We start from the raw sequence: 17,611 nt of genomic DNA on the forward strand, positions 1-17,611 counted from the left end.
TTTTATAGCAAATTATTAATTAGCCCTTTCTCATTACATAATACTAAATCTAAAATAGCCTGATCCCTAGTTAGTTCTTCAATGTCCTGCTCCAGAAACCCATCTAGTATGCAGTCCAGGAATTCACCTTCCACAGCATTAGTGCTGATTTGGTTTACCCAGTCTATATACATAAACTGAAGTCACCATTTTGACTGTATTACCCACATTACATACAGCTGTAATTTCCTGATTTATACCATGCCCAACATTACGACTGCTGTTTGATGGCCTAAAAACAACTCCCACCAATCTTTGCTGCCCCTTGCTGCTTCTGAGCTCCACCCAAACTGATTCCATATCTTGACCCTAGTCTCAAATTATAACACTCTAAAAACTTATTTTGTCCTTCTTGCTTCACTGATTATCTTCAGTTCTTCAAAAAAAATCCACATTACATTATCTATGACAATCATGGAAGTGTTAAATCAACATAGAAGCATAGGCTGAAGAAGAGTCATATGGACTGAAAATGTTAACTCTGTTTCTCTCTCCACAGATATTGCCAGGCCTGCTGAGTTTTTCTAGTATTTTCTGTTTTCATTTCTGATTTCCAGTATCCACAGTATTTTGCTTTTATTATAGAAGAATGGGAACAGGGATAGGCCATATAATGCCTCAAGCCTGATTTGCTATCAATCACATCATGACTGATCTATACCTCAACTCCATTTTTTAAAAAATTCATTCACGGGATGTGGGCTTCGCTGGCTGTGCCAGCATTTATTGCCCATCCCTAGTTGAGAAGGTGGTGGTGAGCTGCCTTCTTGAACCGCTGCAGTCCATGTGGTGTAGGTACACCCGCAGTGCTGTTAGAGAGGGAGTTCCAGGATTTTGACCCAGCCGCAGCGACGGAACGGCAATATATTTCTAAGTCAGGATGGTGAGTGACTTGGAGGGGAACCTCCAGGTTGTGGTGTTCCCATCTACCTGCTGCTCTTGTCCTTCTAGGTGGTAGTGGTCGCAGGTTTGGAAGGTGCTATCTAAGGAGCCTTGGTGAATTTCTGCAGTGCATCTTCTAGATGATACACACTGCTGCTACTGTGCGTCGGTGGTGGAGGGAGTGGATGTGGTGCCAATCAAGCGAGCTGCTTTGTCCTGGATGGTGTCAAGCTTCTTGAGTGTTGTGGGAGCTGCACTCATCCAGGCAAGTGGGGAGTATTCAATCACACTCCTGACTTGTGCATTGTAGATGGTGGACAGGCTTTGGGCAGCCAGGCAGTGAGTTACTCAGCGCACGATTCCTTGCCTCCGACCTGCTCTTGTAGCCACAGTATTTATATGGCTAGTCCATGTATTTTCTCCATACCCTTTGATATGATTAACTAACAATAATCCATCAATCTCAGTCTTGACAATTTAACTGTCCCAGCCTCCGTAGCCTTTTCAGGGAACAAGTTCCAGAATTCTACAACCATGTGTGTGTAAAAAGTGCTTCCTGATTTCACTCCTAAATGATCTAGTTTAATTTTAAGATTGCACTGTCTTGTTATGGATTGTTCTACCAGATGAAATAATTTTTCTGTCTCTATTCTATGAAATTTTAAAATCATTTTAGGCACTTCAATTAGATCATCCCTCAACCTGCTAAACTGAAGCCAAGTTTATGCAACCAATCTCCGTAATTTAACTCATTAAGCCCTATCATTATGGTGAATTTGCACTGTATCCCTTTTAAGGCTAATATATTTTTCCTATGGTTCAAAGCCCAAAACTGAACACCCCGACTCCAGATGGGTCTAATCAAAGCTCTGTACAACTGAAAGATCACTTCCTTGCTTTTCCATTCTAATTTTTTCAGATAAAAACCAACATTCCATTTGATTTCATTTTCACTGCTTTTAGCGATCTGTACACATGAACGCCACAATTCCTGGTCTCTCCCTATTTAGAAAACATTAATAATTTGACACACAGTCCAAAATTGAAGTCTTCACACTTACCTCACATTGAAACCCATCTGCCACAGTCTATGTTCACTTATAAGTTTTCCTCCTACCTGCACAATACTGTGCCTTCTAATTCCTTTGTTGTTAGCTTTGACAACCATTGCAAGCCATTTTTCATATTCCCTTTTCATATTCAATACTGTGCATCTGAAGAATAATCAGACACTGGAGTAACTTAAGTACTCATTTCAGCAGTAATTTAATAGAACAGTGCTGCTGACCAGTTGAGAATTTCCATCTATATGGTGACTTTGAGCAGAGGGGGCAGGGAAACACAAACTACAGGGGAAATTTGACCTTGGGGGTGGGTAAGGGTAACTTGTCCTACTCATTTCCTTTCTCCTCCTAATCAGTCTCACTGTTGCCCTCCCTCCAAAATGTCATTAATTTCAAGACCCAATGGACACTAAGCTTTGCCAGGGACCCTCTCTAATCTAAGGCCACTTGTGATCAAAAGATCTGCAGGTGGCATAAATTGGCTATGTGCATTTGTTCATATGACAGAAGTATGATTAGATGTATTTCATTTCCTTTATTTTTAATCTTTTTACTGATGCTCGGTGACTTTTTAAACTGACCTTTAAGATGAAATGCTGTGGCATTTGGAAAACGCTATTGCTAAGATAACTGGATGAAAGCCCACCAGAACATTACAAAAATGAAGTGCCTCCTGCTTGGTGAAGCTTAAAGAGGGGGTCAACATAAAATAGCTTCAGCTCTCTGTGACATATAGTATTTCTAGTTAGCTTTTAGAAAATACTGCAACACTTATTTGCCAAGCAGCAACTGCAGAAGTGATACAATAACAAACTTGAAAATTGATAAATGGGCTTAAGCTATTGAAACTGGATGGATGAAGTAGATGGATGAAGTAGAAATCCCTTAAATAGCCGTTTTGATATTTACAAATGTGAGTTTTGGCACCCAGCATGCCTATTATTCAAAGGAGTACAGCACATAATTTACAGATTTGCTTCAAGTGTAATGAAGCATTTTCAGCAAACAATATCAACCACTACACACACACACTGTAACAAACTTAGTGTGGCTGGTTGTGGGGAAGTGGAGTGGGGTTTGCAGGATACTATTCCAGATCACTCAGTAATTTTTTTTAAACCAAAGCTTGGAATATTCTATAATTTGAATTAAGCAATGTAAACAGAGCAAAGTAGGAATTTGGCAATGAAAATTGAATTATCAAGCAATTTGAATTAATTGACTTTGAATCAAGAGTAGATTGTATGGACCCTATAGAGGGTAGCCAGGGAAAGGTAAGGCCCACTCAGGGACAGAGGTGGGAATCTGTGTGTGGAGCCAGAAGGGTAGCCAGGGAAAGGGTAGGCCCACTCAGGGACAGAGGTGGGAATCTGTGTGTGGAGCCAGAAGAAATGGGAGAGATACTAAATGAATACTTCTCATCAGTATTCACCAAAGGACTTAGCGGTCGATTTGTCTAGGGAAGAGTGTGTAGATAGCCTGGATCATGTTGAGATCAAAAAAGAGGTGTTAGGCATCTTGAAGAATATTAAGGTGGATAAGTCCCCAGGGCCAGATGGGATCTACCCCAGAGTACTGAGGGAGGCAAGGGAGGAGATTGCTGGGGCCTTGACAGAAATCTTTGTATCCTCACTGGCTACGGGTGAGGTCCCAGAGGACTGGAGAATGGCCAATGTTGTTCCATTGTTTAAGAAGGGTAGCAGGGATAATCCAGGAAATTACAGGCTGGTGAGCCTTACGTCAGTGGTAGGGAAATTATTGGAGAAGATTCTTTGTTACAGGATTTACTACCATTTGGAAGCAAATGGGTGTATTGGTGAGAGACAGCATGGTTTTGTGAAGGGGAGGTCATGTCTCACTAACTTGATCGAGTTTTTCGAGGAAGTGACAAAGATGATCGACGATGGAAGGGCTGTGGATGTTATATACACGGATTTCAGTAAGGCCTTTGACAAGGTCCCTCATGGCAGACTGGTACAGAAGGTAAAGTCGCATGGGATCAGAGGTGAGCTGGCAAGATGGATACAGAAGTGGCTTGGTCATAGAAGACAGAGGGTAGCAGTGGAAGGGTGCTTTTCTGAATGGAGAGCTGTGACTAGCGGAGTTCCGCAGGGATCGGTGCTGGGACCTTTGCTGTTTGTAGTATACATAAATGATTTGGAGGAAAATGTAACTGGACTAATTAGTAAGTTTGCAGACGACACTAAGGTTGGAGGAGTTGCAGATAGTGAAGAGGATTGTCAAAGGATACAACAGGATATAGATCGGTTGGAGACTTGGGCGGAGAAATGGCAGATGGAGTTTAATCCGGACAAATGCGAGGTAATGCATTTTGGAAGGTCTAATACAGGCAGGAATTATACAGTAAATGGCAGAACCCTTAAGTGCATCGATGGGCAGAGGGATCTGGGTGTACAGGTCCACAGGTCACTGAAAGTGGCAACGCAGGTGGATATGGTAGTCAGGAAGGCATATGGCATGCTTGTCTTCATTGGCAGGGGTATTGAGTATAAAAGCTGGGAAGTCATGCTGCAGCTGTATAGAACCTTGGTTAGGCCACACTTGGAATATTGCGTGCAATTCTGGTCACCACATTACCAGAAGGATATGGAGGTGTTGGAGAGGGTGCAGAGGAGGTTTACCAGGATGCTGCCTGGTCTGGAGGTTATTAGCAATGAGGAGAGGTTGGAGAAAATCGGATTGTTCTCACTAAAGCGACGGAGATTGAGGGGCGACCTGATAGAAGTTTACAAAATTATGAGTGGCATGGACAGAGTATCTGGTCAGAAGCTTTTTCCCAGGGTGGAAGAGTCAATTACTAGGGGACATAGATTTAAGGTGAGAGGAGAAAACTATAGAGGAGATGTGCGGGGCAAGTTTTTTTATGCACAAGGTAGTGAGTGTTTGGAATTCGTTGCCAGAGGAGGTGGTGGAAGCAGGTAAAATAGTGGTGTTTAAGAGGCAGCTTGACAAATACATGAAAAGGATGGGAATAGAGGGATACGGACCCCGGAAGTGCAAAATGTTTTAGTTGACGGGCAATATTATCAGCGCAGGCTTGGAGGGCCGAAGGGCCTGTTCCTTTGCTGTACTTTTCTTTGTTCTTTGTACTTTGCGTCAGCTATTGAGACTGTTATCTATAGCAAAAAGAGATATCTAAAATTATGCAGTCTTCTAAGCTTATTTATGTTAATAGTTTATTTGTTATTGATTCAAGTTCAATAGAGGGTTCCAACCTTTTTTTATACAGAAAAGTAAAAATTTATACTTGATACAGCAAGTCCCTGCTTTACATTGTTTTCGCTTCAATGTCGGTCATTTAATGGGGTCTGTACTCTAGTGCCGCAGGTTTCGTTTTAAAGTTGTTTCGCACCGGTCCGACATAGGGCTGCATAACCTGCTCAGGGCATTTTGGAGTGCCTCTCCCGCTCCCTGACCTTTTCTCTGATTGTTCACCCTCCAGCTCGTGACCTCCCCAACTCCCTAGCCCTTTTGCTCACTGCTGACCCTCCAGCTTGCTGCCTTTCCCGCTCCCTGACCCTTCCTCCCACTGCTGATCCACCAGCTCGTGGTCTCACCCGTTCCCTGATCCACCCTCTTGCTGCTGATCCTCTGGGCTCACGGCCTCTGCTGCTCCCTAAACCTCCCCTCTTGCCAAATTCTCGTGAATCCTCACTGCAAGGTCTCTGGAGATGAGCGGCCAGAAGATTTGAAGCTGCTCCTCCTGCCTCTTACCACTCATCCCCAGAACCATCACTCACAGTGAGGATTTAAGAGAAGGAAGAGCGAACAGGAAAGTTTGGTAAGAGGAATGATCAGCGAGAGGGAGGGTCAAGGAACAGCAGAGGTTGCGAGCCCAGAGAGTCGGCAGTGAGGAGGTGGGTTAGGGTGCGGGAGAGATCGTGAGCCTGGAGGGTATTTAAAAAGTTATTTCATTTACCAATATAGGAACTTAGCAATGTGAAGTATTTCAACTTACAAGGTAAAATAGTTCAATTTTTGTTCTGATGAGAAAGGTTCTACAGAACTTAACTACAACTTTTACATTGGGTTTCATGGGAAAATCTGATTTGCCTAAGTCGTTTCACTTAAAGTTGCGCTTTTCAGGAACACAACTACAATTTTAAGTGAGAACTTACTGTAAATAAAATACAGATTCACCAATTATAGTAAATTATTTTCAGACTCTCAGAGTATTCTAGAGTAACTCTAGGAACAGATAAATGCCCATGATTCAGTAAAGCTGCAAAATGCCTTCACCAAGATACAATATCGCAAACATATGGATTGCAGTTGAGCTGTTAGATGTTTGGAATGTCTACCAATAAACAGAAAACAAGCATTCAGAGTCACAAAAGTAAAAGAATTTTTCAGGATTGGCATATGTCTTTGCTATTGCTCATAGCATCAAAATAATGCAACTAGATTGCCAATGTAGGAATATGTGAGAGCATCCACTTTGGACTTAAAAGGATAGAGCAGGCTACTTTCTAAATGGTGAAGTTAGAAACAGTGGAGGTCCAAAGAGACTTGGGGTTCCAGGAATATATATTAAAATGTCATGAATAGGTACAGAAAATAATCAAAAAGGCTGATGGAACATTGGCCTTTTTATCAAAATAGTGGAAGAAATCATGTTTCAGTTATACAAAGTCCTGATTAGACTACGCCCAGAGTACTGTGAGCAGTTCTGGGTGCCACACATTAGGAAAGATAATGTTGGCATGCAGTGTAAATTTACTGGAACGCTAGAGGTGTCCAAAATCATGAAAGTCCAAATAATGTAGTTAGCAGGTAATTGTTCCCATTGGCGGAAGGATCGAGGACCCGAGGGCACAGATTTAAGGCAATGTGAGGGAAAACTTTTTTTCTTTAATGCAGAGGTGGTAGGATCTGGAATGTACTGACCCAGAAGATGGTGGAAATAGATTTAATCATGCTTTTCAAAAAAAGAATTGGATTAACAATTTAAGAAGAAAAAAAAGCTGCAGGGCTATGGGGAAAGGACAGGGGGTGCTGGAACTAGCTAAATTACTCTTGCAGAAGGCCATCACAGACTCGAAGAGCCAAATGTCCTCCTTCTGTACTGCAACCATTCTATGAATGATACTTGGATCCAAGGGTTAAGCTACAAGGAGAGAGTAACAAATTAGGGTTGTATTTGCTAGACTATAAAAGGTTAAAGGGTGATTTGAGTCAAGAGTCATTATGAATCAGGAGGCCCTAATCAGCCCATTTGATCGAAGTTTTCAAGATATTAAAGAGGAACAGGTGAAGTAGACTGGGAGAAACTATTTCCACTAGCTGGGATTCCAGGGGCAAGAGTCAAAACATTAGAGCCTGACCTCTCAAGAGTGAAATTAGGAAACACTTCGTCACGCAATATGTGGCAGAAGATTGAAACACTCTTCTGCAAACAGCAACTGAAAATGATAGATTTTTGTTAGCCAATATGAAGCGATATGAGGCAAAACAAGTATTTGGAGTTAGGTCAGAGATTAGCCACGATCGCATTGAATGGCAGAAAAGGCTCAACGGCCTACTCCTGTTCCTATAAAAGTTCAAGGACTTTGTGGATCTGTTCAGCTGCCTGTACTATTTCCCCCATCCTTTAGCCCTTAAGACAAATTCTACACCCCCACTACTCCATAGTCCTGAACCACATCTTTCTCTAGTTGCCCTCTTATCAGGCCTCATGACCCTCCAAGCTCAGATTTTTATGAGACTCACTTCTTACTCATTTAACCCACTCCCACCAAACCCACTAAGCTGATTACCTAACTTTCCTCCCAGTGCTTAGTCTTGCTCACAGTGTAAGTGGTTGCCCCATCTGAGGTATTTTGTGTCCGACTACGGTGCATTATCCTTCCTCAACACCTCTCCTCCTGTGTTTAACTTAATGGGGCTGCTCTTGTTTGGCTCCCTGATTACCTGTTCATACCAGGGAATCTATAGAAATGGCTTTTCTTCCCATCCCTTCATTGTTGACTCCATTTTCAAGCCCTTGCCCTCTTTCCCATCTACATGATTCTTGGTGACATCCAAAGACCTAGGTTTTAGCCTTGATGTGAGCTCCATGAAGAAGGATTGTAGTGAGTTCAGGAAACCTGGAAGAATGAATTTTCCAAACGTCCTGCAGAATTTAACCACTTTGCTGCTTTCAGTTTTTTTCTGTGAGATTCCTGTCCACAAGCAGCTTAACTGACAGGCTGGAGGCCATTTCATGCTGGAAACCTGAACACTGGGCTAAAGCCTTATGAGGCCAATTGGGGAGGCAGTGGTGTAGTGATATTGTAACTGGACTAGTATTCCAGAGACCCAGGGCAATGCTCTAGGGACCCGGGTTTGAATCCCATCACGGCAGATAATGAAATTTGAATCAAGAAAAATCTGGAATTAAGAGTCTAATGATGACCATGAAACCATTGCTGATTGTCATAAAAGCCTATCTGGTTCACTGATGTCCTTTAGGTAAGGAAATCTGCTGTCCTTAGCTGGCCTGGCCTACATGTGACTCCAGACCCACAGCAATGTGGCTGACTCTTAAAATGCCCTTGTGAGGGTCCCCAATTATAACTGTTCCATCACTGATGGCTGTGTGTTCAACTGTCTAGACCCTATACTCTTGAATTCCTCCCTAAACTGTCTCTACACCTCACTTTCCTCTTTTAAGATTCTTCTTAAAACCTAGCTCTTTGACCAAGCTTTTCAACATTTACACTAATATCTCATGTCGCTCAGTGTCATATTTTGTTTTATAATACCCATGAATTATCTTGGCACATCTTAATACTTAAAAGATGCTACTTCAATACAAATATTTGTTATTGCTTTGCTACTTTGAGCCTTTCTTTAAAATCCACATATTTGACCAAGCTTTTAACCAGCTATCACTATCCCCTTTTTGGCTTGACATCCATTTGCACCATCATTTGAGGCAGTTTGGAACATTTTTCTGTGATAATTGCATCATACAAATGCTAATTATTATTATTGAAGTATGTGGGGATTGCTCCATGTTTCAGCTTTACGAAAAACTGAGGGGCCGAGGATGTATCTTTACAATGGTTGTTTGCCTAGAATTAGATAATTACAGAAATTAAACATGAAAAAAAGGCCATTTGCCTGTGGTTAGTGTTTGTTCTCCATACAAGCATCAATTCTAATCCTATCTGACTACCCTGGTTCTTTATCCCTTCATTCATCAAATTTTTTAAAACCACCTATCTAACCTATTTCATAAGGTTTACATGATCTCTTTCAATTCCACTGCTTCACAATCTAAGTAGAACTAGTTTTCCTGCTCTGTTTCAAAGAAGATAGCAGTGCATGCCAAAGCAGGTGGGAGGGACTTGGACGTGAGCCCAGCACCAAGTGTGCTGACAGCTGAATCATTGTGGCAGGCTTGGTGCTTTGAGGAGGAACAGAGCTCTCACCAAAAAGAGTCATAAGACTATGTGCTGTTGGTGCCAACTTCAGAAGGTCTTGAAGCGGGAAGAAGGTTCTTGGCACCAATAGGGCCATGTACAAAACAGCATCAGAGGGCAATTCACTATTTACTGACGGAGGGATATTTCCAATGCTAATAAGAATTAAAGGAAGCCTTTTTGTTTGGCAGTGCCAGCGTGAAGCTGGGAACTAACTCCTGCTGAATCATATTCAACGGCTGAGATAAGTTTGAGCTCCAGTTTTATTGAAGACTTACAATTAAAGATTTTGAACCTCATCATGGTTCCTCTCCATTTCAGAAAATCAAAGAGAGTCTTGGCCATAAAGTGCAACATGAAAATGTGAGGCAGGAACAACGATGATTCATAGCATGATCAGGAGGCAGGCATTTGATATAGAGATCATGCCTGTCATGGAAAAAATGGCATTGGTATCTGCAACAAATGGTTCAACCCTGGTTGGTTCTGAGAAAGCCAGGGTAATGGCTTAGTGGCTGCAGTTTCCCATTGTATGTAAAAAAAAATGGGGTCATGGGAAGAATAAACATTATACACAAGTTCTAGGCCTTGCTATCACTTGAGGTAATCCGAGTTACATCAGACACAATCTTGGACCTGTAGCAATGTACACTAAACTCCCCATTTTTGGAATATCACATGGATGGTGACTTTACATTACACGTGACGAATTAGATTTCTGTTTTATTCCTGTCAGGTGGAAATTCTTCCTATTTATTTCCTTGGGTCTTCTTCAGTTTCCATTATACATTTATTAGCCTGAATAGTACAATGTTCACTGGTAGCTGACATCTAGAACATAGTTCCAATGTTTAGCTGCTAACTTGGAACTAAATAGATATTTAACTAAACGTTGCTGATAATTCACTGCCAATCACATCTGTTTGTAAAATGTTAAGCTGAAGGTCAGTGAAAGGCTTTTTTAAAAAAGGTTCTCTGGCATTTTCAACTAGTATGACATCTGAAGGATGAAGGGCAGCACACTACATAAGACTATGGGCGGGATTTTCTAGTCCCGTCAGCAGCAGGTGTCATGGCGGGCAGGACAGGAAAATGTGGAGAATGGCCATAACAGTTTCTCACCGGCATAAAAATAGGTCGCAATTTTCTGCTCCCGGCTTTCACGAAAGGTCAGGTAGGCTGCCAATGTATTTGAATTGATTTGAATATCATGAATATTTATTAAAAAGGCAGCTTGCTAGAATCAGGCCCCCACTCCAGGTCAAATGGCCACATTGGACCAGCATGATTCACAACCAGTTATAAGTGATGTGCACCTGGTGAAGTGCACTTCACTTGTGACCTTGATTTACGTTCACCTACCTTTCACTGCATTGTGCTCATGGCTGCTCCAGCTCTGTGCCAAGACCAGCGGGAACTCAAGGTGGGTGGGGGAGGCGTCAGGGCAAAGGCTTACCATGCGAGTCCATCAGGAAGGCGCTGGAGGCCAAAGGCTTGATTGGGACTGCGACAAGACAGAGGCAAAGGCTTGACTGAGGGGGGTATACCCAGAGAGTATCACGCATCATCATGGCTTGCCACGCTCTACATAATCTGGGGCTCTAAAGGAGGGGATGTCTTGCCAGGCCGAGAGATAGAGAAGCTGCAATCTCCTCGGTGATGAGGACGTCAAGAGGGCTGAGCTCAACGAGTGTGAGGCAGCGGAGGCTCCAGAGGAAGACCCCATAGCATAGGCCAGACGAGGCAGGCATGCACGTGACATGCTTATAGACACCAGGTTCAAGGAAGAGGATGACGAATAGCTCATGGGAGCCTCTTTAACCAGTGCCCGCCCATGATGGGTCCACCTTACCACCTTGGTTGCGATCCTAATCAGGTCAACGTAGCACATCCAATTCTGAATGAGGAATTACAATCTTGCATCACAATGTCCTCATCCTTGAAAGGTACAACAGCTTCAGGAGCACATGTCCTGTTATGGGATCATAACTGCAACATGTCTTTTTACGCACAGAGGCGAGATGGTGCAGCCTCTTCAAGCATCTCCCCAACATTCCACTGCCTATGACTGCCTTCAAGAGGCAGGAGCGGCACTGCAATCCTCAGTGCATGTCGTAGTAGTATGCCTGACAGTCTGGCAAAGTGTCTTGAGGATGACAATCATCACTCAGTGGTTCTCATCTTTATGTATTAAGCAAGGGGGTGACAGGTTATCAGGGGTAGGCAGGATGCAAATTTGCAGATGATGGGACATCTGTGACATTTGAAGCACACCTTGTGACACCATGGAGCATTTCATTAGATAGAAGAGGCACAACATGAGAAGTGGAATAAGTTAAAACCTATTTACATTTGTGCAAATTCTATACAGATTGTGGTCACCTGTGCTGCCCTTGTGCTCTTAGTATTTCTTAACTTTTCTTACCCTATTGCTACGTCTAGGTGCTTCCCTGACATCCACAGCAGAGCTGGAGACAGCTGCTGACTGCTACAGCCCGTTGTCTGTGATGACCTTGGTTAACATCTTCTGGAGGGCCCGGCCTGCTTTGGTCTCCTGTTGTGGGGCAGGTGCACCCCTTCTCAGCCTGAGGAGCTGTAGATGATGGGGTCACAGGCAGAAGGCATTGGGATCAGCTGGACATTCTCAGAGTCACTAGGGTGGATGACCCAAGTGTGTCCAGCTGATGGTTGTCCATCTTATGGATGCCTGAGGACCCCTGCCTGGCTCCTTGAGAAGGGGCATTTGGAATGAGGTTGAGGTGCCCCATCCCCTCTCGCCTAGCCACTTATGAATCTCACCTATGACTACAGCAATGGAGTGCAGGTCCTGGTGCAATGTCTTGGACAAAGGTCTTCACAGCATTCACCAACATACCAGTGTTGACCTCAGTGCGCTGGCACGTCTGTGTTACAACATTAGACTGAACGTGGACGGACTCCTCTATCGTCTGTTGCTATCTGGTGACGACATCTGACAACCCTGCCTGATGTTCCCGTGTTTGTTTTTGCAACTCCAACATCTGTGTTAGGACTGAGTCCAGAAGCTCATCAACTGATTCAGACTCTGCAGGAGCTGGCCTCCAGCAGTCCTCCGAGTGCCAGTGACCTTCGATGTCCTTGCCTCTGCCTGCTGTGAACTCAAACCTGTCCTGTGCTCACCAGGTTGTGACCCAAGCCTGCTCTACAACTAGGTTCCACCGAGTGTGTGCCTCTAGGCTGGTGGAGGGTGCGTGTGAACGCTGTGACAGGTCGACACCCAGTGTGTCCTCAGGATCCTCGTCCGAGGTGGTTTGGGGGCTGGGGCTGATTGCTGGTGGGCCTCTTCTTTTTGCTGCTGTTGCAAAGAGAGGAGAGATAATTAATGGTTGGCTGCATTGTCAACAACATTACAAAGCACTTACAGTTTCATCAGGTGAACGATGGACTGTTGTTTGGTCCTCACTGGCTTGGGAGATGCCAGTCTCACCTTTGGTGCAGGAACGGTTCCAGTCCTCACCGACCAGCTTGGCCGCAAGCTCTTCATATTAAGCGAGGAGCCTGGGCTCAGGTATTCCCCCCCCCCACTTCAGTCTAGGATCTCTCCCTTTTGTTGTGGGTGATCTTGTCCTACATAAAGACAAATGGACAGACTATGAGCAGGATGGAAACCAAGGCAATTGATAAGGATGCCTGCCTTCTTTGGGTGCTGAGCGGGCCTGTGTAAGGGCTGAGGAAGCGAGTGTGCACAAGATGTGAGAAGAAATGAAGATGTCAAAGTGTGTTTGAGAGAGTCAGTGGTGATGCCCCTTTTTGCTGGTAGAGAGAGATCCCTGCAGACTGTAACCCTGAGAATGTCTGATGGCCTTGTGAGAATGAGAGTTGAGGGTGAGGAGAAGGTTGATTTACCCTGGTGAAGCAGATGAGATCATTCATCCTCTTCCTGCACTGGATGGTGGTCCTCTTCTCAGTGTTGGTGCCGACCACCCTGGCAATGTGCTCCCAAGCAGTGGGCTGAGGTTGGTGGACCTCCTTCTGGCATCATGGAGTAAAGGATCTCCTGACCACCAGAGTGCCCAATGCATTGTTGCTGAACCTGGGGGGCAGTGGGCTTCTTAGCTTTCGGGGCCATCACTTGCCATGATCATTCCGGGTGCTGTTTAAATATGGTGCTCAGTAAGATGAACTGATGACGTCAAGGTGGGGCAGACAAATGCCATCCCCCCGCTCCATGAGATACGATGCGCTTCATGTTCATGCATACATAATCAGCAGAAAAGCAGATGATCGAGCGCAGAAATCCACCACGCTGGCCAGCAGGAAACGCATCGCTTTTCCCACCGGCCACTGCACTTAGTCTCCGGAGCAGAAAATTCCACCCTATGTTTATAACATGGCTCAAGTGATTTGTTTTGAATGAGTATTTCAACATAAAATTATATTAACATAGCAACTTTAAGATTTTTTACACAATGTTTTTTGTTGATTTGTTCTTGGGATGTGGCTGCTGCAGTATCCTCAGCTGCTCTGTGAAGGGGCTGTGGGTTTGTTTTCTGAACCACTAGTCATTGTTTTGTTTACAGAATTCCAGGATGTTGATCCAGCGACGGTAAAGGATCAGAGATATGTTCAAACCAGGTGAGTGATTTGGAGGGAAATGGTATTCTCATAACATTGCTATTTGAATATCGCTGAAAAGAGAGACATGTTGCAAAAGCTTTTAATATTGTACTCATCAGGGCAAACACAAGAATGCCAAATTTCAAGCGATCACAACTATGTATATTGCAGGAGAAAAGCGGTGCTGATTGGTTAGCAAGTCGACTCTAATTGGCTGAGGTGTTGCCATTTGTCCAGTTAACTCAGAAAAAGGTGGAAAGATTGAACACATTTGGTTACAGAGAATGGGTCCCTGCATGTCAAAGTATGTCGCTTCTAGCAAGCATATATGAATCATGTTTGATTGTATTGGTTGTTAGTGTAGCTATTAGCACACTCAGGATTGTTCAGCTGCCCAATCGCAGAATCACATCTAACAGATGTTTTGTTTTGGGTTTTGCAAGCGCAGGCTGGTCCAGCATGGTCTGTACTATGCCTATTAAACAGCTGGAGGAACATGTTTGATTCAATCAGTTAATTGTTGGGAAATATTACCCATGCACCCGGTGTAAAATTCATACATGACACTACTTAATTGTGCGGTAAACAGAACATCTTTTTGGGTTGATGGCAGCATCCTATTAGTGGAAAATACCACTCATGTCGCTACTACATAATAGCAGCCTGAAATGGCTTACTTAACCTGTTTTTCAAACTTTTTGAGATACTTTGCCTTTCCAGGGTAACTTGAGGTATTCCATCATGCTCTTGGTTTGAGCATTGTAGTTGATAGATTGGCTTTTGGGGCTCAGGAGGTGAGCTACTCTTGAAAAAGAACCCAGCCTCTGTTCTTGTAGCCATGGGTTGATGTGGCTGGTTGAGTTATACCTCTGGTCAATGTTGATCCCCAAGGTATTGATAGTGGGGGACTTCGAGATGGTGGTGTTTTTAAAAATCAAGGAGGGATAGCTGGGTTTTCACTTACATCAGGAATACAAAAAAAACTTTACATCTGTATTTTATCTTAGTGGTAGTATAGGGTTTGGGGCAGGAGCAATAATCGGAACTTCCTCCAAGCAGGGAGGAGGAGAATTTCTGCAACATTTGGAAAAACACAAACCTCCATTTGTACAAAACCCTATTTTTTATGCAGTGCTAAGAAAGCTGCATCTATCAGTTCTTATCATACTGTTTTCTTCTGCTCAAGCGTAGTTGGTGCTGATCAATACAGTAGGCAGAGACAAGACGAGTGAGTTTTCTCCAGGTATCAATTCATTTGACTGCTGTATTGCACTTGGGAATGCCAGGTGGTTAGTAGCAATTAGCACTGAAGAGGCAACCACTGGTGGATCACCAGTACAAACAAAAAGCTAGAGTGAGATCACTGGAAATGGTATCCAGGTTCTGAATTACCTAAGGGAATATTAATAAAGGACATGTCCTCTTCTTAAAAGCTATTTCCCAAGAAGGGTAAACGTTCTAAAACTCTAAAAATTCTAAACTCATGAGTGCCCTGTCAGCAGCTGCAGCAAATGTTCAAAAGCATCTTATGCCATGTTTGAAATGGATATGGGTTTGTACTAATGGCTTTGTGACAATCGTAGGCAGGCGGAATGCTTGTCCATTTACAAGCTAGCCTGAATATGGCATCAGTTGGATCTTTGGAATCAATGAGCAGAGTGAGGTGCTCTATTTTTAGCTCCTGGCTGCCCTTTTCTAGAGCACAAAATGGAGGCCTGAAAGTTGAATTTCTGTCGCACTCTCCACTTGGAAAAATCTGGAATTCCCCCCCTTCAACAAAACTAGCTATTCTCTGTTGAATACAGATTTATAATTTTTGAACAATTTGGTTTTAATGATTACGTAAGCTTGCACACATTAAAATAATTAGAATTTTTTTTCACTAATTACCTGAACAGTCTGGTAATCAAATGGATCAAATCCCTTCACAGTCACTTCTCTGAAAATCCGTGGCTCCAAATCATCTTGGGTCAGATCACAGTAATAAATAATACCTGAAACAGATTTGCATATGAAACATTTTCAATATATACGAATAAAAATAATTCTCAGAAAATGAGCGTCAATGTGGCATAGCAAAGAATGAGAGTCAGTGTTTGCTCACAGCTCCAAAAACAAAACATATTTGTTTTAGAGTCCTGAATTGCTTTGGTGCCACAACCTATGCCAGGATTTAAAAACTGGTGCAGGCCACATTGTAGCTAGTACAAAACTGAATACTAATATAATGCAAGCACGTCTAAAATTCCCGAGCTGTGGACAACTTTCATTTTCAATTCTCACTGAAAAAAATGCTATCACACATGAAACCAAAACATCCCTATAATCTAGGTACAGTCAAATCCCTCCATCCCTCCATTTGTGACCCCCTCTATTGCATTTTCACTTACCCACGGATCACCCAATGATTTTCCTCAGAGAAGCGTGCTTACACCGCTGCTGTACAACATCTACACGAATGACCAACCTATAGGCGGTGTCACACGCTGTTTTATATATGCTGATGACTTATGTGTCACTGCCCAAAGCACTAATTTTAACACCGTGGAGAAAACGCTTTCTGAGGCCTTGGAGGGACTAACATCCTACTATGAAGAAAACCACCTTCGCGCAAACCCAAAGACGCAAGTTTGTGCATTCCACCTCAGAAACCGTGAAGCCAAACGCCAGCTTAAAGTAATCTGGTGTGGAGCAACACTCACGCATTGCGAGCACCATATCTACTTAGGATTCACCCTTGACAGATGCCTCACCTTCAAGAACCACATCGAAAAGACGACGGCAAAAGTGAGCGCACGAAACAACATCCTGAATAAGCTCGAAAACATTGCGAACCAGTGCACTTGCTCTTTGTTATTCCACTGCCGAATACGCCTGCCCTGCATGGGAAAGACCTACTCATGCTAAGAAGATGGATGCCGTTCTGAATGCAAGCTGCCGACTTATCACAGGTTGTTTAAAACCAACAAACACTAATAGCCTATATATCCTGGCGGATATCACTCCCCCTGATATAAGAAGAACGGCAGCCAGCAAGAAAGAGCGACTCCGTCAAACATGATGAGAGGCACCCTCTCATACACCTACACCCAGCCGCCTAAAGTCAAGAAAGAGCTTCATTAACAGTACAAAAACAAAAACACCTAGAAAAACTCAGCAGGTCTGGCAGCATCTGCGGATAGGAACACAGTTAACGTTTCGAGTCCGTATGACTCTTCAACAGAACTAAGTAAAAACAGAAAAGAGGTGAAATATAAGCTGGTTTAAGGAGAGGGGGAGGGTAGAGCTGGATAGAGGGCCAGTGATAGGTGGAGATAGCCAAAAGATGTCATAGACAAAAGGACAAAGAGGTGTTGAAGGTGGTGATATTATCTAAGGAATGTGCTAATTAAGGGTAGAAAGCAGGACAAGCAAGGTACAGATAGCCCTAGTGGGGATGGGTGGGGTGAAGGAATCGAAATGGGCTAAAAGGTAGAGATAAAACAATGGATGGAAATACATTTAAAAATAATGGAAATAGGTGGGAAAAGAAAAATCTATATAAATTATTGGGGAAAAAAAAGGGGGGGGGGATCGGAAAGGGGGTGGGGATGGAGGAGAGAG

The 17,611-nt window shown here is 43.4% G+C and overlaps 1 protein-coding gene across 2 annotated transcripts in view; it reads right to left on the reverse strand.

Moving 5' to 3' along the window:
- The window catches only part of LOC144680932 (prolyl endopeptidase-like), a 130,697-nt gene that overhangs the window by 47,844 nt on the left and 65,242 nt on the right, over positions 1-17,611 (reverse strand). For both annotated transcript variants that reach the window (XR_013576648.1, XM_078542491.1), the window contains exon 10: positions 15,899-16,002. Coding sequence is in view for 1 of the 2 variants with exons in the window: in XM_078542491.1 (XP_078398617.1) it covers positions 15,899-16,002 (104 nt within the window). In the remaining variant the exon portion in view is untranslated. The remainder of the gene's footprint in view (positions 1-15,898; positions 16,003-17,611) is intronic.

The sequence above is a fragment of the Cetorhinus maximus genome, chromosome 5 (genome assembly GCF_964194155.1).
Source record: "Cetorhinus maximus chromosome 5, sCetMax3.hap1.1, whole genome shotgun sequence".
NCBI classification, from domain to species: domain Eukaryota; kingdom Metazoa; phylum Chordata; class Chondrichthyes; order Lamniformes; family Cetorhinidae; genus Cetorhinus; species Cetorhinus maximus.